Source organism: Diadema setosum, chromosome 5 (genome assembly GCF_964275005.1).
Source record: "Diadema setosum chromosome 5, eeDiaSeto1, whole genome shotgun sequence".
In the NCBI taxonomy this organism is placed as follows: Eukaryota; Metazoa; Echinodermata; class Echinoidea; order Diadematoida; family Diadematidae; genus Diadema; species Diadema setosum.
This window is the reverse complement of record NC_092689.1, coordinates 26,357,050-26,376,331: the sequence shown is the minus strand read 5'-3', so window position 1 is coordinate 26,376,331 and position 19,282 is coordinate 26,357,050. Positions and strand designations below refer to the sequence as shown.

General features: G+C 38.1%; 1 protein-coding gene and 1 non-coding gene across 2 annotated transcripts in view; both read right to left on the bottom strand.

Moving 5' to 3' along the window:
* Positions 1-2,582: 2,582 nt before the first annotated feature.
* Positions 2,583-2,655, bottom strand: Trnan-guu (transfer RNA asparagine (anticodon GUU)). Its single transcript has one exon. It is a non-coding gene; the product is annotated as a tRNA-Asn (tRNA).
* A 341-nt stretch (positions 2,656-2,996) lies between these two features.
* Positions 2,997-19,282, bottom strand: part of LOC140228810 (long-chain-fatty-acid--CoA ligase 5-like) — a 55,846-nt gene continuing 39,560 nt past the window's right edge. The window contains exons 6-19 of the mRNA XM_072309084.1: positions 16,373-16,587; positions 12,556-12,607; positions 11,956-12,029; positions 10,015-10,092; positions 9,268-9,402; positions 8,793-8,878; positions 8,280-8,334; positions 7,057-7,152; positions 6,605-6,766; positions 5,990-6,106; positions 5,197-5,340; positions 4,534-4,635; positions 3,913-3,984; positions 2,997-3,134 (exon numbers count right to left, since the gene is read on the bottom strand). Coding sequence (XP_072165185.1) covers positions 2,997-3,134; positions 3,913-3,984; positions 4,534-4,635; positions 5,197-5,340; positions 5,990-6,106; positions 6,605-6,766; positions 7,057-7,152; positions 8,280-8,334; positions 8,793-8,878; positions 9,268-9,402; positions 10,015-10,092; positions 11,956-12,029; positions 12,556-12,607; positions 16,373-16,587 — 1,526 coding nt within the window. The remainder of the gene's footprint in view (positions 3,135-3,912; positions 3,985-4,533; positions 4,636-5,196; positions 5,341-5,989; positions 6,107-6,604; positions 6,767-7,056; positions 7,153-8,279; positions 8,335-8,792; positions 8,879-9,267; positions 9,403-10,014; positions 10,093-11,955; positions 12,030-12,555; positions 12,608-16,372; positions 16,588-19,282) is intronic.

Genomic DNA, 19,282 nt, shown 5'->3' with positions numbered 1-19,282 from the left:
CGGCCGTTTTCGCGGTAACTTTTGCCAAATTTCTAGCCAGCAAAGGGTTACCCCTACATTACCGCGACAACCCTTCTGTTGAGACGCTCTAGCGGTAACGTCATTTTTTTCATCCCGATGATACACTCAACACGCATGCGCAATAGTCTATAGAGAGAATGACACATCCCGCCCCGATCACATGCATGGATTGTAAGTGCGAAAGTCGAGTCAGGTTTTAAAGTCGTATTTACGACAATGACGACTTTGTCAAACTTCCGTAATATCAATAGTCATGATATTAAATATGTAACTGCTGTTGAGTCTTATTCTCTCTCTCTCTCTCTCTCTCTCTCTCTCTCTCTCTCTCTCACACACACACACACACACATATTAAAGGGACTTTTTGGTTCAAATTCTCAAAAGCACCAAATGTGGTAGACAATTCTCATGTGACCCAGAACATAGTATTTCGATTTTTTATGGGCGCCAAGAAGGGCACCCTCTGGGGCGACCATGGGCACCCTCTGGGGCGACCATATTGGCAAGGGCTTCCGATAACGCTTGAAAAAACACAAACACACACACACACACACACACAAACACACATACAAACACACACGCACACACACACACACACACATACACACACACAAAGAAAAAGTTCCGCCGCCCCTGTTTAGGTGTACTCTTTAGGAAAATTGAACATGGAAATGTGAAGTGCACGTCAACATATTATAGACCCCGGGGAAGAAATATTCATTATATTGTAATACACTCGCAAATCGGTGAAACCTGTACCGCCCCACCCACCCTGGCAAAAGGCAGCAATTAAGTGACAAATGCAATATATTTCTTGTAAATGAACAAATTGTGCTGTCGATTCCAATGAAACATCACAATAGGATTAATTTCTATAGACCATTTTTTTTAATAGTAAAACATCAACACCTCGAATTTAGGTGATTTGTCGACCCCCCCCCCCTCCCCCGTAAAGTAAGACAGCACGTGTACAGAGAGTTAACTCACTATATTATACATAATAATACATGTTTATATCATAATACAAGTGCCAGAGTATACGCAAAGTGTACATGTCTCCGCGGAACCCGAGTGACTATTATTATTACTTGAGATCAGTACACACATAATCAGGCTTATATTAGATATACAAGGAAGTAATCATTTCAGAATAATTACTTTCATTTACGTTTGAAGACATTTGAAGAGATGTGGTCTTATTTGTGAAGGGACAAATCATACTACTGTTTGCAGTCTATGAGTATAAATCACTCTGCCGAGTGAATCATGTATGACCCAAATGCTTTGTTTTGAACATGCATTGTGTTGAAAAGTTGTTGACATGAAAATTCAGTCAAGGGCATGTGATGGAAATGTAAACAGCATGTGCGGATACTTCTATGTTTCCTGCTGAACATTTGTTAGAGGGGAAAAGAAAAGGAAAGAAAAGAAAAGTCTAGCTTCATGAAAGATATTAAGATCTTGCTCTATACATCACAACTGCGCCTACGAATGCTACAGGTGGAGGTGGGTCGGAATGTCTTGTATACAGCACCAACAGTAAGTGCAGATTAATTGACACGCTGTCTTTTGAAGAGAAACAATGCTTTGTTTCACACGAGATGATATCAAAAAGACTACTGATAATCATCCGCTCATGTGGAATCACGTAGATCTAGAAGCTTTTCAAAACATTTCAAGAGGCATCTTGGTGAGTTACAGTCTGTTGAATATGTCAATAAACTGTGAAAAACAAATTGAAGGCCACCTGCAATACAGCGTCACATCACACCAACTTTGATCAACACATTTCATTTTTACTCGTGATGGGAAGGAAACATAGGAAACAACAACATCACAAGATTGATGCATTTCTTCCAAGACAACAAACTGATTCCATGTAAAATATATAAACATGCATTTTGATTTTTGAATTTTCCCACATCATTACGCACAACGCAGTGTCATGCAGTGCAAAATGAGGGAAATGCTGAAAACTACCCTGTTATAAACTATCAATCCCTTACCGTATATTGGGATGGAATGAATTTGAAAATCAGTTGGATGTAGAATTTTTTGTTTCGTTGAATGTATCTGTTTTCAATCTATCTGCTTTGCTAGGTTTTTAAAATTGAGGGAGGTGAATTCGAAAGTATGATATATCATAGATATCACTATACTTAATACAATTAAATCTGACATTTTTAAGTGAATTCCTTGTTGTAAATCAGACTAACTAGTGTAAGATCTCCCTAAAAAATAGTTGTTTAAAATACCATTAAGGGTATTGTACTTGGTACCATGTCCCCTGGTGACACCATAAGGTTATGTCTTATAGGTAAACGTCATTAAAGGGGATATCATAATTATGTACCCTGATTCAGCACCTTGGATGCAACCGGATGGCGGCCATATTGGAAACAAGCAATATTAGGGCATGGGGGCACCACTCTTGGCCAGGCCCAATATTGTGGAGGAGTATACAGTTGCAACTGATTGACAAATTGCCTTACATCGACGTAAATAAGCACTGAATTGATCAGTGTTTTAGTAGTAGCCATGATAAAAAATCATGGGCGTACATACTCGAGTAGGATTCGAACCTACGACCTCCTGATCAACGGACAGGCGTCATCTCCACTAGACCACCGAGCTTTCACCCGACAGCAAGGGTTGGTTCTAATCCTTATAGCATGCAGCGGGTACTGCGTAATTATTCCGACTAACACACATGCCAGTGGCAGATCCACGAGGGGCGCGCCGGGCGCGCCCTCCCCCATTATTTTTAAACACACACAAACACACACACACACACACACACACACACACACACACACACACACACACACACACACACACACACACACACACACACACACACACACACACACACACACATATCCTCAACAATTGGCACACGCACGCAATCTCTCGATACACACACATACCGCATACACGCACATATTCACAAAAGCAGTCAAAATAATTATGTTCTTCTATTCGAGGTTTGAGTACATGTCCTCGATTTCGGCGGCAAATGCTTTGGTGATGTCAGGCCGTTTGTTCTTTAGAGATGGAGTTAAGAGGCCATTCTCTTCGCTGAACGGCTCCGCATGAAGACAGATATCTTTCACCTTGTGGAATAAAGGTAAGAAACAAAGGAATTAGAGGAATAATAACATGAAGAAACCAATGATTGTTCATTTCATCTGTCATAAGCAAAAGGTCGGAGGTACAAGTGTGGGAAACAGCCACGCCCATGGAATGTCCCAATACCAGGAATCATTTAAGAGTAGCCACTAAATACTTTATAGCTGCCAATTTATATGTCACGGGTTCTGAATGTGCCTTTGAGATGTGCAAAATTTCTGCGTGGCACCATCCCTCTAACGATACTGAACCAGCGATTATCCTAATACACTTGGGAGTAAACGTTGTCGGCTGACTGTTCTGAGCGATTACGAAAGTTGTTATTGTACTACATCAGTACTTTACCTTGGTTACTGTATTATAATATGAAATCAGACTCATTTTAGCTACTGTAGTATCATTTAAATACTTCTGTGTAACATGTATGCATTCAGATAGTCGATGATAATTCCAAAAGCAGGGAGGTTTTTATAAACTGTTGTCAGCATGTAAAGATATTGCTTCAGGGAAACTCCTGCACAAACAGGGAGACTTAGATACCAGCTCTGCTTGCTTAAGGGTAATGGATAATAGCAGGCGCGATGTCACATCTTGCTAAGAGGCTTGGTCTGGATAACTTGTTACTTAGCTCCACGATGTTATTTGTTTTTGTTTGTTAGTTTCTTTTTCATGAAGTGACATATCTCATAAGTGCAATCAATGAAAGATTTGTCATTCTGCAACACCAGTTACGATGTTGTTGTTTTTTCCACCACCACTGACCTGTTCGAATCCTAGGAGACCCTCGCTCGATCCTTGCTCATTCATGCTGGTCAGAATGGCCGACTTCACCCTCTTTGAAAATGTCAAGAAAATATCAAGAACGAGTCAACAATAAGGGAAAAAATAACATCGTGGTATATGAAATATGCAATTAAACAAAAATGATGAAGGTCAAAAGAGGCATTACAAAACCACGCAAAATAAGCAAAATAGTCTTGGCACGTTAAAGCCGAGAAGAATATTCAATGGTCACTGAAAGAGGCTGATTTCCTTTTTTCCTGCGTTACATATGCATTACATGTATTTACGGTGAAACAAGTATTCAGCATACACCCTAGGTGATAGGCCTACTGGTGACGCGCTGACTCACAATTAGTTTGCTAGATCACGTCATCAGATCATTGTAACATCTTGGGGCATTAATCTCACAATGTGAGAAAGAGGTGACGCTGTGCTTTATGCTACATACACTGTTCTCTATCATCTTGTCTTGTTTATTTGTTTGTGTTTCAAGGTAAAGGATCATTGCTGTCTGAGTACCAAGTAATCTTTCACAGGGAAGGAAGTTAAACAAGTTACTATCGCACAACCATTACTTATGTTAATCAACATTTGATTTACCTCGTCTTGGCAAAGCTCTGTTAGGGATCCCTTCACTCCCAGCTTTTCTGCAAAACCAGGAATGACATCCGGGTCAGGCACGACGATGCCTACCATACTGGCCTGAAACGCAATGAATGTATGAATGAAAAAACAAAACAAAAACGTGCATTATCAAATAGACTCACCTTCTCAACTGCATGAACAAAAGCTGATGCACAAGATATTGGCATTCTATCTATGCATTCTTACAATGATATCTTTCTTGCTTGTGTTATTTATGTTCAGAATGGATTATCTTTCTTTTCACAGAAAGGTTTTTTATTTCAATTTTGTAGAAACTGTCTCCGACAATGCTATCAAAGAAAACACAAACGGGGTAATGATAACAATATATAAACGTGAATGAATTACCAAAGAGAAATAGAGAAAAATTGCACCTCAATTACAAATACACCGAACAGCAGTATCACAGTCACACGCAGATCAAATCCTGCGATGTTAACCCTCTTTGCGCCACATCAATTACCTTATATCCATGGGTATTTCCCTTCTAACTAATACATTCAAATATAAAAACATTACGACTGGCTAATTGCCGAGTTTGTTCATTTCATTGCTTCTTTGCCCTTTACTTAAATCAACCCTGCGTTCCAGCAGATTTTATTCGCCATCAGGACTGACCTTAGTGCTGTCTCCATACACGAAGACCTGCATCACGAGCTGGTTACGCACGTAGACGTTTTCCACTTTCTCGGGGGCGATGTAGACTCCATGGGCCAACTTGAAGATGTGCTTCTTCCTGTCGATAACTCTAATGGTCCCGATCTGGGTCGCAACGGAGAAACCCAGAAAGGCAATGCACAGTCATGATTGTAAGTGGCACAATTTAAAGCTAACATGTCTACGGACAACATCCACTGAGAAACACCGGAGGAGTTCTATCATCTATAACTCAATGTAAGACATTAAAGGATGCCGCCTACTCCTTACCTACGAAACAAAACGAAGCTGGTATAACGTTTTTACGCATTCACGGTGTATTTCCGTAAGGCCTTCGATCATGATCTCCCAACAAATACACATGGGTATTTGACAGCATGTGAATTACGCAAACCAAACTTCATTTCTCCACATGTTTGATTTTGATTAAAAGACCGACTTACTTGTTATGGAGAGCATGATTAGAAATAGCGCGATACTAGATTGATCTACGATAAAATAATCTCTTTGTAATCATTTGTATATCTCACGATTGGGTAACGTGCATTATAGAAAGTACCAAAAGGGCAACCTCTGACCTGTATCCACTACTACGTTGCCACATCAATATCGCTATACACGAAATGATCTACATGTATGTTTTACTCGTGAATCGTGCCGTGTTTGTACTGTGCTAACATAATCTACACAATAGTAGAGATTACTGTCATCTCTTCGCCCCGACTCGTCCTCACATCCCGTGTCGATACCATACCTCTGTCCACTCGCCAATATCTCCTGTGTGTATCCAGCCGTCCTCATCTAGGGTCTCGGCCGTCTGTTCCGGGTTGTCAAGGTAACCTTCAAACACATTCTGCGCTCTCATGCAGATCTGTCCCAAGGAGCAAATATATATATATATATATATATATATATATATATATATATATATATATATATATAAAGCATTGCTACAATCTGCTCTAGTCTCTCGAATGGCAAAGTTTTTGTTCTTGATTTTCTGGATTCTCCTTTTCAAACACGCCGATCACAGCAGTTTATAGTGGCGCTAAGTATCATAATACTTATGAGTCATATCATAAATCAAATTAGTAACGGACATAGGACCTTACAAAGAGCAACAAGAGCATTGCCATTCGCAGCATTGCGTTATTACAATTTCTTGTCACGATTCTGGCATTTTCATATTGTGCACCGATAAACAGGTACAAAGTCTTGATTTACCAGCCTAACATGACATGAAGTGTACGCCTAGACGCAATTAGAAATGATTGTAATCCGTAATATGACTGAATGAATAGTGAATGGCTCTAATTTCTCTTTATCAATCTTCCGCCCTCTAAATAGAAAACTGAAAGGTTTAACGTACCTCCCCCTTGTTCTCCGAGGCGAAGTAGTCCAGCTCAGGGACGTCGACAAGCTTGAGTTCAGTCCCACCCGATGGCGGTCCAAGATGTCCACTGGTTGGGTCCGAAGGGAGAGTGTGAGTAATGCAGCTTGTGGTCTCCGTCTGACCATACGCTTGGACAAACTGGACATTACAAAACAGGGCAAGTAACAAATGGTTGAAAGTATCATGTCTGTAGTGTCTGTACATAGTACAGACAAACACACACGCACACACATGAGAATGATGATAACAGTAACTAGGTCAAAACGATCAGTCAGGGAAAAGACGTGATATGCGATTTCCGGCAAAATACAACTTGCGATTTCCGGCAAAATGCGATTTCCGGCAAAATACAAATCAAAATTTGATATGAAGATGACGATTTATTCTTCCAGTTCTAAATCAACAGTAACTCGATTACAGCCACTCACATAGCAGCCGAAGAGACATCGGATGAAGGTGATGACCTCGCCAGAGATTGGGGCGCCGCCAGAGAAGAGGTACCGTATCCGTCCACCGAGAAGGTCCTGCCAAATTGAATTGAATTGGATTGGGTTGGAATCGATTGGATTGGATTGGATTAGATTGGATTGGATTGGATTGCATTGGATTAGATTGGATTGCATTGGATTGCATTGCATTGCACTGCATTGAATTGAATTGAATTGAATTGAATGGAATTGAATTGAATATTTAATGTCCATAGTATTTGCAAATTTGCTCTTTGCTCCTTTCTTCACAGAGTTAGAGTAAGAGCCGTGTGACGACAAATTTTTAATTAAACATAATTATTCTGACAAAGGGCATAATTTGATTTCATTCTGTTTCATTAATGTGAATATGATAAAGATAAGATATGATGATAATAACTCAAACAATAATAATTATCTACCACCACTATACTACTACTTCGATATACCACTACGGGATACTACTACTACTATAGTAGTAGTATACTACTACTACTACTACTACTACTACTACTACTACTACTACGACTACGACTACTACTACTATACTACTACTACTGCTACTGCTAACAATAATGATAATAATAATGATAATAACAGTAACATTAATTTCATTATCATTACTTTATCAACAACAACAAAAATCATCAGTATTACTTTCATCATGAATGTACGTATCATCGTACAGGGTATATAGCCCCTTCACTGTAAGCACTGATCATCAACAGGACCTTGCCATTATCATTACACAGGCACTGCATGCCAAGTACCAAGATTCTATATATCTGTCTCTACAGGGCATGTGAGAGTGGGTAATAAAAACTTGTCCCAGGATCTACTCAGGACTCGAACAGGGAACCTATGGATAAACCGTTAACCACTCCAGAGACTTATCCACTTGACAACAGTCCCTTGGGTTTCTTTGTCACTTTTGACTATCAAACATCAATACTGCCCTCCGTCTCTGCTCCTATTTCTATTTTGGCAACATAGCATGGTGTGAATAGACGATGATTATACCCGGCGAAAGTCAGAGAACTGCTGATTAAAGCGTTGATAGATTTGAAAGCAAAGAAAGAGAGAGAGAGAGAGAGAGAGAGAGAGAAAGAAGAAGAAGAATAAACAAGTCATTGTGCTCATATACGCTAACTTGAGATTAGTTGTTGATAGAATCGCTCATCTACCTGGACTTTCTTGAACACTATCCTATCCCAGATGGTGTCGTTACTTAGTGTTCCGCTGGCAGATGGAAAAAAAAAACAAACACGGAACAAAACGAAACAAAACAAAGTGAGGGGTAATATACCACACAGTACGACAAAAATGTTCCTTTCAGCGCATTCTTACTTCTTTGAACATACCTTGATGGTGATTCTATCTTGTATAACTCATCTTATTCTTCTTTATATTGATTCATTCATTCATCGAATATCATTTCAGTTATTCATATTGTTTTCGTCAGATTTTCAAGTAATGATAATACGACAGACATGTTCACTAAGATTTCTACACGAAGGATGAATATTTTTGATGATCTTTATTACACTGATTCTCGTTACACATAATCAATTATGAAAGATGTCTACGATACTACGCTTCAAATAAATATTCGTGCAAATATATGAATAAAGAAACACAGAAACCTGTTCTGACACACACGTAAGCACGACAATACGAAATGACAACGCTCAACCTACTTTTCCAGGTCCTTCAGTTTCTGGTTGTAGGCATGGTAGAACAGCGCCCTCTTTATCGCGCTGCCACTATCCACCGATCCCTTGATCTGTTTTGAGCAAACCACGTCAAATTAAGGATTTAGTCATTCAAAAACCTGTCGGTGTTGTTGTAAATTCATATACATACCTATATTACTCAAATATATCTCAGAATAACACAACTTTAAAAAGGTTTCTGTTGATTGGTGTTTGAAGCATGTACACGTATATAATATATCAGAAACCTACAACTTACTATCTGTATGTATACACATGGGTTAAAATAATGTCTTTCGAACATTGTCTTTCAAGCTGGCAATATCACCATGGAAACCTAGAAAACATCGCAAGTGTAGACATGCGTTCTACAATACAGATACAATACAGATGTAAGTTTCCAATCACTCTGGGCAACGACATGTAAAACAGTTACTAGAAACACAGGACTAATCTGCACCTTATCGTAGAGTCGATTGAATAACCTAGGCACCCCCGTGAAGATGGTTGGTTTCAGTTCCTGCGCATCGTCTAGGAGTTTCAGCATGTCTCCTCCGAAATAGCCGACTTGTGTACCATTAATCATGATGTTGTACTGCAGAGAGAGAGAGAGAGAAAGAGAGAGACAGTTTAACTTGATGGGGAGAGGGAGAAACTCGCATGACCTACCAAATTTGTCCGGAAAGTTGTCACTTTGCCTCATTTTTACCATGTATACTCTTTGCATTTTTTGCACTTGTTCTCCATGCGTTTCTTTCTTATACGTTTAAAAATCACAGTCATGCGTGTACGCTTGCATGGTTCTATACAAAATGCGACTTTTAATTAATTGAAGGAAATTCATATCCTCTACTGCTCGTGTAATAAGACAAGTTACGAAGATCTCATTGCCCATATGACAAAATGATAAAGAAGGGTTGAAAAAAAAAAATGAAGACGATGTCCTGTCCTTTCCAATTCAGACTGGGAAACATCCTCTTGCAAATGGCATATGTTTTGAAATGACAATGAATACAGTCTCACAATAAATTTTTTTGTTGAACTTTTGACATTACGGCGTCAGAAGTATGAATACACGCATTCACGGAGAGAGGGAGAGAGAGAGAGACACATAGATGTATATTCATATGAATGTGAGAATGTGCGTGTGTGTGTAAATACTTCAATACTGGACTATTATGTTACAATAATATATGTCAATACTCACGATGTTCCCCCTTTCGTAGACGTGGGCGATCGGAAGAAGAGAGAAATGAATATCTTGATGGTCGAATAGTTCACTGTCCTGGAGAAAATAACAGTAAGGATCAAATAGATTAAGGCTAGCTTTCCGTGTGGGTTGGGGGATGTTACGTCTCGGAATATTTACGTAACATTACCAATTACTTTTGACGTTCTTACGGGGCAATATTCTGGAAAAAAAAAAAGCCACAAAAAACCCACACAATTTCTCTAAAACATAATCATTCACCTGAATCCAACAAGCTTAGATGATTTGAATCAACCTTCATCATTATTAAAGGTTAGCCTGAAAAGAAAGAGTAACATTTTAATTGTATAGCAGTGAACATTTGATCACAATCGGAAAGAAATTAGGGAAGTTATGAAAATACACGGTTTCGCAAGATTTCACCAAACAGTTCTTGGACAGCAAAATGAACATGCAAATGGCAAGATGATGATGTTACCGCCTCACACATTACCTATAGTTTGTACTTAAAATCTTGAAATTTCCAGCTCGTTTTTTTTATTTTTTTTTCACACAAAATTATGCCTCAGTCTCAAAATCATAACATATTTCAGTGATCATTATTTTGAAGTTATTCGACCAGGAATAATGATCTATTTTTCACTGTAAAGGGATTAGAAATGAATCGTTGTCAATTTATTTATCTTTTGTACACGACCAATTGAAAACTGTGAGGTGACGACCATCTGGGCACCCATTTGCACATTCATATCAGCTGTTCGAGAACTGCTTTACAAAAGTCAGCAAATCTTCAGAATTTAATAATTTCCTTATTTTCATTCCGATAACATGTTCACTGTAGTGCATGTAAAATGTTGATCTTTCTCTTCTCATTTTGACTGGTCCAAAACAGCATTCCCCTTTAGGACGGAACCAGGAACAGTGCCGTAATATACGGCACTGACCAGGAAGAAGAAGCAGCGCCATCTATTGTCAGCCAATCGGAGAACCTTCCGACAGAAGAGAGAGCAGGACGGTGGGAGAGAGTCTATGTTTCTACATGACTTGTGTATGAGAATGACTATTGCGCCCTAAAAGAAAGCAAAGGAGGAGTTCACTTTGGTCATTGATACAATTATCAAAACACTAATACGTTGGAGGTTCCTCCCCAAATGCTACAATTCCGATTCAATGAAGACTCAATCCAGTTCTGGTTTCATATTATTGGCTAGCTCTCTGTCCTTCATTCCCTGTATGACATGCATCTCGTTTTCTCTATGCTGACTTAGCCTTCAACAACGCATCTTGCACGAGGACGAAGAAAAAAAAAAAACCGGACACGTCATAGATTCCTTTCATTCTACAATACTGTAGAAAATAGCTCGAATTGGTGGGGGACTATCAATATAGATTATTGTGATGATATTCATTGAGACTGAGGACAGCCTTCAAATCTTGTTTGTCTGCCCTCGTTAAAAAAAATGCAGTCTCAATTACCTTCTGGAACCCAATCATGGACAGCGATTCTTAACAAACTACACTACAAATATGTCAAATTCTGCCGTCAAAAACTATGTGGTATTATTGTGAGTGGCATAGCGCTGTATATCTATGGCATTCGTTAAAACTCGAAATGCCGTCTATAGAAGACTCCCTCAAAAATTGGTATTTCTTACGTTGTGTGGGAAAATTATACATGTCAACCATCATTTTCTTACAGAATTGCAGTTCTCATTTCATGTCTAGACAAAACGAAGTCCTGATTATGTGTGAAAAAAGAAAAAAAATGCTGCTCACATGTTATGTTTGTATGATACGCAGTAATTATTATCTAAACAATAATAATGATAGTAATAATAATAACAATCATCATCATCATCATAATCATCATCATCATCATCATCATCATCATCATCATCATCATCATCATCATCATCATCATCATCATTATAATCTCACCTCGTGTGTAGAAAACACGGCGTCATGATTAGCAATGTGATGTCGATGCCTAAGCGGGACTCCTTTCGGCTGGCCTGAACAAATGAGATGAGAATCTTTACAGCAATGTAACTGCTACACGCTGTCGAGATGAATGCTTCCAGTTTTGTTTTGTTTTGTTTTGTTTTGTTGTTTGTTTTTTAAGCAAGCACTATGTTATCTGCCATGAAAACATTGCCCTTCATTTACATTAATGAGGCTCATCTTGACCACAGAACAAAGAATTGACCTACAACTCTCTCTGCAGAGAATACATATTGTCAAATTAATTTCATACATTACGTACTTCAAATAACGTTGTCATTGTATTTATAATATATTATCTGGTAAAATTTTATTGCCAGAAAATGGCACTTTCAGCAAAATATCAAACTGTTCATATTATTGCTGAATATCAGGCTGTAATAAATACTTTGTTGCTGTCGGGTGGATGTGCTGGCAAGCGCAACCTAAGATTACATGAACAATCATTACATCGACAATGCTATCTCAGTGAATTTAAAAACAAAACAAAATTTACATGCTTGTTTATAGACACTGAACACAATCTATTTTAATTACCTGTTGTGCCACTGGTAAAGCAGATTGTGTTGAGGTCATCTGGTGTAGGCAACTAGATGAATGAATCAAGAATTAGATAGCAGAGTACGAGGTGCGTAATAAGACGTAATAGGAACAAAATTGTTTTGACACATTATTGGTAATTTGTGTTATTACTAAGTTATGATAAACACATGGAAGAAATATATATATATATATATATATATATATATATATATATATATATATATATATATATATGCTAAACACTCGACAAAGATTTCGCAGGACAAGTTCTGGGCCATTGGGTCAAAGGCCAAAGTTTAAAGTCAAGTGAAAATATTAATTCAGGAGTATATAGAATGATTATGACCGTGGTGTGATATACATTTTCGTCAAAAACACATAGATTCACATTTTTGTACATTCACATACATGCGCACACACACACAACAAACACACACACACACGTATATAACCTTCAAGATCTTTATACAATTTATTTATTTATTTATTTATTTATTTATTTATTTTATTTCAACATATTTTGACAGGATAACAAGATCAGCAAGTGAATGCTGTTTTACATCAAGGTCCTGTACAATCTAACTATATAAAAATAAAAATCATGTTACATAAATATAAGCATAAAAACCACTACAAACAAGCAATCAGAGCTGAAAGGAGCAATACGTCCAATGAAATCAGTAGTAACCAGATCTATGTATGATATAACGAAACAATATGATAGAAAAGGATATATTAAAACAGTGAATAAAATGATGCAAGATTATATACACAATCAGACCATTTGGTGTACAAAAGGAATGTAAAAACTCTGCCAGAAAGGACTTGAATCAACAAGCCCACGATCATAAAAAGCAGATAGAAATTCTATATAAAAATCTACACTAATAAATAGATTACATACAATCTGGCAGTCATGCCCGTTTAACCTAAACAGTCGAATGCATGTATACCCATAACACACATTCAAGGATTCATGCATCCATAATTTGCACCAGGCAAGTTTGGGTTACACAGTGTGACAAAAAATAATATGGTACATATTATGTAAAAACAGGCCGTTTGATAAAATCAGTGAAAATACATTTTCTTATATAACAATTTAAAAGTTGATAATGACTTTGAATTCTTTAAAACATTTGGTAGTGAGTTCCATACCTTTCCTCCTGCATATCTAAAGCAGCTTTTAAAACACTCTACATTCGGTTTAGGTGGTACCACATTCAAAGAATCAGCTGCTCTTGTATTAAACCCATGCCTGTCAAAAATCATCTCAATATTATTGCACATTCGGGTGGGGGCAAGTCCATGGATGCATTTATACATGAGCGTTGACAAAAAATAATTCCTTCTATTTTCAAATGCTTGTAAATTCAAAACCTTGATAATGTCATTCCCATTTGCAGTTCCGTAATCAAAATTTGATGTGATAATTCGTGCTGCCCTCTTTTGTAATCGATAAAGAATATTTCTATTTTTAACAGAGCAATTTCCCCAAACGGAGCATGAATAATCAATACACGGTTGAATAACGGCAGTATACAAAAGTTTAAGTGAATCTTTATCCAAAAATTGGTTCATTTTGCGTAACATAAATAATTTCATAGATATAGATTTGGCTAAATTTTGTACGTGTGCATCCCACTGAAGATGGTCGTCTATCATAACACCCAAATACCTAAAATCGTGAACCTGTTCAATCCTTTTTCCATCAAGAAAAATGTTCAAACTTTTGGAGCACCGTGGACTTAATAACATTACCTTAGTCTTATCTAAGTTAATACTTAATCTGTTTCTCTTGTACCATCTATATATTGAGTTCAGATCATTTTGCAACATTGATGTAACTCTATCAGTATCTTTATGCGAACAATAAATTACTACATCATCTGCGAATACATTACAGGAACATGAATATACAGATTCTGAAATATCATTAATAAATATAAGGAAAAGTATAGGTCCAAGTACACTCCCTTGTGGTACCCCTGTCGTGATACTTTTGGATGTTGAGAGATGGCCATGGCAAAAAACATTTTGACTCCTACCAGTTAAATAATCAGAAAACCATTTCAATTGTTTGCCCTTGATGCCATAACATTCCAGCTTATGCAATAATAACGTATGATCAATTGAATCAAAACACTTAGAAATATCAAGAAAACATGCAGCAACTACTTCACGATCGTTAAAAGACTCCAACCAATCATCAACAGCTCGATGGAGACAAGTGTTAGTTGAGTGATGGGGCAAGAATGCGGCTTGATCTATGTTAATCAAATCATTTTGCTGAAAATATGCCAATAACTGATCTTTAATCTGCTTTTCAAAAAATCATTTATTTACATATAAACATGCATTCACTTGTATTGTTTAAATTTCTTATATAGTTATTATTAATTGACACATATTTATACATCGTATATACTTGTATTAGGCCCTATATGCACACCACATCCAATACAATGTTGACTCATAGGCCCGAATTCACGAAGGTGGTACAAATGAAACCATGGTTTAAACCATGGACAAAAACCATGGAGCGCCAAGTGCCGCATGGAATATTTCGTTACGAAATCAGTCATTTCGTCGATGAAATTATTATTTTGTAACGAAATGACAACATTTTGTAACTTAATGAACATTTCGTTAACGAAACGGTCATTTTGTCGACGAAATGACCAATTTTGTAACGAAATATTCCGTGCGACACTTGGCGCTCCATGGTTTTTGTCCATGGTTTAAACCATGGTTTCATTTGTACCACCTTCGTGAATTCGGGCCCTACAGATTAATACTTCTTTAATGTTATGTATTTTTGACAATGATAGTGATATTGTATTGCTGTATATCTTTTGTGTGTCTTATCATGTCTATGTATCTATGTTATATGTGTACTTTGTGTATGTATGTATCGATGTAACCGGGTATGCATGCAAACAAAACAAATTTCCAGAAACGGACAATAAAGTTAATTGAATTGAATTGAATTGAATTGAATTGAATTGAATATATAATTATAATGAATCTATCTCATGATATTTTGGATCTGCTGAGGAATATCATTAAAAAGGAAACTTACTTAAAGCAGGTATATGTTTATCATTGTATCCTTTATAGTAAGACATTGGAGGTTATAGATGCTTACAGAGTAGTGTTGGGTGAATGACTGATCATATTCTCATAGGGTTTCATGCATAAATGCTCGACCCGCGACATAGATGATGACTAGCGGGAGAGGGAACATACCGAATGTTCCACTCGAAGGGTTTAAAATGCTATTGAGGGAGGTTATAAGTCCCTAGACTTAGTCTCGGGACTTATAGCCTCCCGAAATATCATTTCAAACCCTGAGGGTGGAACGTTTGGTACATGTTTCCGACAACAAAAGTCATCATCTGTTATATTATATGGGTTAGTCAAATACGCCAACGTCAACCACCAGCACAACGCACTCGACCGCTCGCGCAGAGCCAAATTCACTGTGCGGGGTCCTTCTGTCATTTTTTGTTACGTGAAAATGTTTTCCCATGGGAAAACATTACAACAATGTTCTGCCCATGGGCGAACATAACCAATGTGCCTCCATCACGTGACTGTATTTAGCCAATCATTAACCGGTATTTGACTAACTCATTTAATATAAACGATTGTCTTTATGAAGTCTTGTTTTGTTATGCCATTTCTTTTGTTGGTGTTGTTACAAATTAAGTTCACCATCAATTCTGCAAAAATGTAAAATATGAATTTAGTAAACAATATTTCAGCCCACCTTTTTGTAGTTTTAATAATAGTCAGTGGAAATGCTCACCACTTGGTCCGCCACATTTTGTACACCGTGCTGGATAACATCTTGGAAAGAGTGTAATTCTAGTCCAGCGGCTGCGTAGCGTCTGTGCAGGTCTTCAGCGCCTTCTGATGGTAGGTCCATGACCACCACTCTTCGAAGTGTCGGCATAGCGTCGGCGTGGTCGACGATAGTCGAAGCCTTTTCGGTGTTGTCGACGACCAGCGTTGACATGTTTGCTGTTGACGAAAAAGGAACTTCTGATTATTTGCAGTATGGTTGAGTACGGAACCTTCTGAAGTCGAACCTTCTTGAGTCGGCACATTTTTGGGGGATGTTGTTGGTGTGCTGCTTTAGCAGCAGCACCAGTAGTAGTAGGAATAAGTCTTGGTAACAGTATAGTAGTAGTAGTAGTAGTCGTAGTAGTCGGCCCTAGTAGCAGTAGTAGCAGTAGTAGTAGTAGTAGTTGTTGTTGTTGTTGTTGCTGCTGCGGCTGCCACTGTGACAGTATAGAAGTAGCATAGTAGTATAGCACTTGGTAGAAGCAATGGTAATGGGTGCTTTTATTCCTATATATTTATTTATTCATTTATTTATTTACTATTTTTATTGGTATTATTATCATTATTGTTGTTGTTGTTGCTGTTGTTGTTGTTGTTGTTGTTGTTGTAATGGTGGTGGTGGTGGGGGTGGGGGGGGCGGGAAAGACGAGTTTCGACAACCTCAAAGAAGAGGATAACGCCAGACAGGGAAATTAGTCTCACAGGTCGGAGATTTGTTTTCAAATGCTTTGAGCATCTCTGAAAAGGCAATACAAACTTCATACCTACATGCAGAATACATGTTTTTGTTCTAAAAAAAAAAGACACTCAGCATTATACTCCGTATATCTAACCCTTTCAATTCAGTCAAAGCAAGACGTTTACACAATCAACAGAGTAAGGAAATGTGGCAATATGCACACAAGATTGTCTGCCAAGAAACTGTTCAGCAGATTAGAGTGAGCTTGGAGTGAGCTCCAAATCTTCAATCAAAAAGAGATTGAAATTTTACTCTGCTCCGCACACCACCAGTAAAGCAACGGAGCTCGCTAGCATAAAATGTCGAGATTAAGCCAGAATACATAGCTGGGGACTATTTTGCAGAGAGGTTTGCAATTATTGCATGGTGATAACAACAATTACAATTACTATGACAGCAGCTGCAGCAGCCAGGAAATAACCAGTGAGTTGGAAGTATTGACACTTTTGCCTGGATGTTTGAAATTGGTACACTTTACAGTAATCATAAAACATGTGACATGGGGAGTGTATAAGAATGCGCAATGTCTAAATGATCTTTTGAGCTTAATAATATTTAAGATAACGTATGCAGACCGACATGGGGTTCTTCGCTGTAAGCGTCGATCATCGCATCGTTATTCTCCTGATTCAGTTATTATGATATCAAACCAGCAAGCATCTTCACGCTGCACTTTAGCCCACTGCTACCAGTGGGGGCGCTGTGGCATTGTGGATAAGACTCCCGATTCCCAATCGAAGGACCCTAGTTCGATTCCCGCCCAGCTGCAGTGCTTTCGTCCGTGGACAAGATGTTTTTACCCACCATGTCCCTCTCGACCCAGGTGTATAAATAGGTACCTGGCAATGCTAGAATGATAATAATGGCACTATCTACCCTCTGGTAGAGCAGTGGTAACACTGAAGAGGCTAACTTGGATAAAGAAGACATTATTATTAGTATTACAAAGCGCTCGTAACTTCGTATTCTTAACGAATTCGAAGGAAAGAAAACACCACCAAAATACCTCAAGATAAATCAAGGAGAACATTAACAAAAGAGAGAGAGAGAGAGAGAGAGAGAGAGAGAAGAAAAAGAAAAAGAAGAAAAAGAAAAACAAGACGATGACAGAAAGGCGACGGATTAGTTATGGCCTCGTAACTTTCTTTTCAAAGGCTACCCAAAATATGCTAGAAATTGGTCGGACGACAGCACATCTTTGTTTGTTTGTTTTTTCCCCTTAAAATCCCATACTAAAGTGAGTTGTTTTCATGAAGCAGTGAAGTATCGAGGGAAGGAATTACAGTTAAATTAAATGACGTGTCCCCTAATCGTATTTTCGAGAGGGAACTGACACGAAGTCTTCCCTTTCCACCCACTCATTTATAAGGAGGAAACTCTTTCTGTGAAGCCTTCTGTCCAGTACTCTCACTTTTAGCACTTTCGGAGTATTCTGGAACACCGACAGACCATGAACAGAATGCAAACGCTGCCAAAACGGCTTCAATAAATAGGAGCAAACCATTGGAGGCAAAATATTCGATAACAAATACCAAAGATATTGTCCGCGCCTGAAGACGAAAATGTAATCAACAGCAAGGTTCTAATGTGCACATCATATGAAGATTATTTGCTAGATATCCCTCCCTGTTGGGCATTTTCGTTCAAACTTCACTGTTATTCAAATGCAGTCGCGGCAAACACATCCGAAACGCTCGCGTTTAGTCAATCAGGTTGACATTCAGTTTTGTTTGTTCTTCATAACTGGAGAGCAGCAGAACCGTCAAAGAGTGGACAGGCGTTCTGTTTCATGCGAGCAGGGTGCACTAAAAAAAAAAAAAAGTGTACTAAAAAAGAGTGGTATAATTGAGTCGATATTGACTGCTACATGATGGCACTAATTAAGCAACATATACAAGGCTTGTACCAGAGGAAGAGTGATTCCTTGGTTAGTAATAAAAACGTCGCCATAGACTGAGCGGTCAATGAAGTGATTGACTCCCCATACAAGTAAAAGGATTTTAAGCCCCATCAACCTTAATGAGCTAATTTTGGGAGATATAAACGCTTCCTTGCATCAGCATAATAAGTGCAATCAACAAGTTCCTTGGGATTTTCCCTAGTCTGCCCCCTATAATACATTTCTGGTATCTC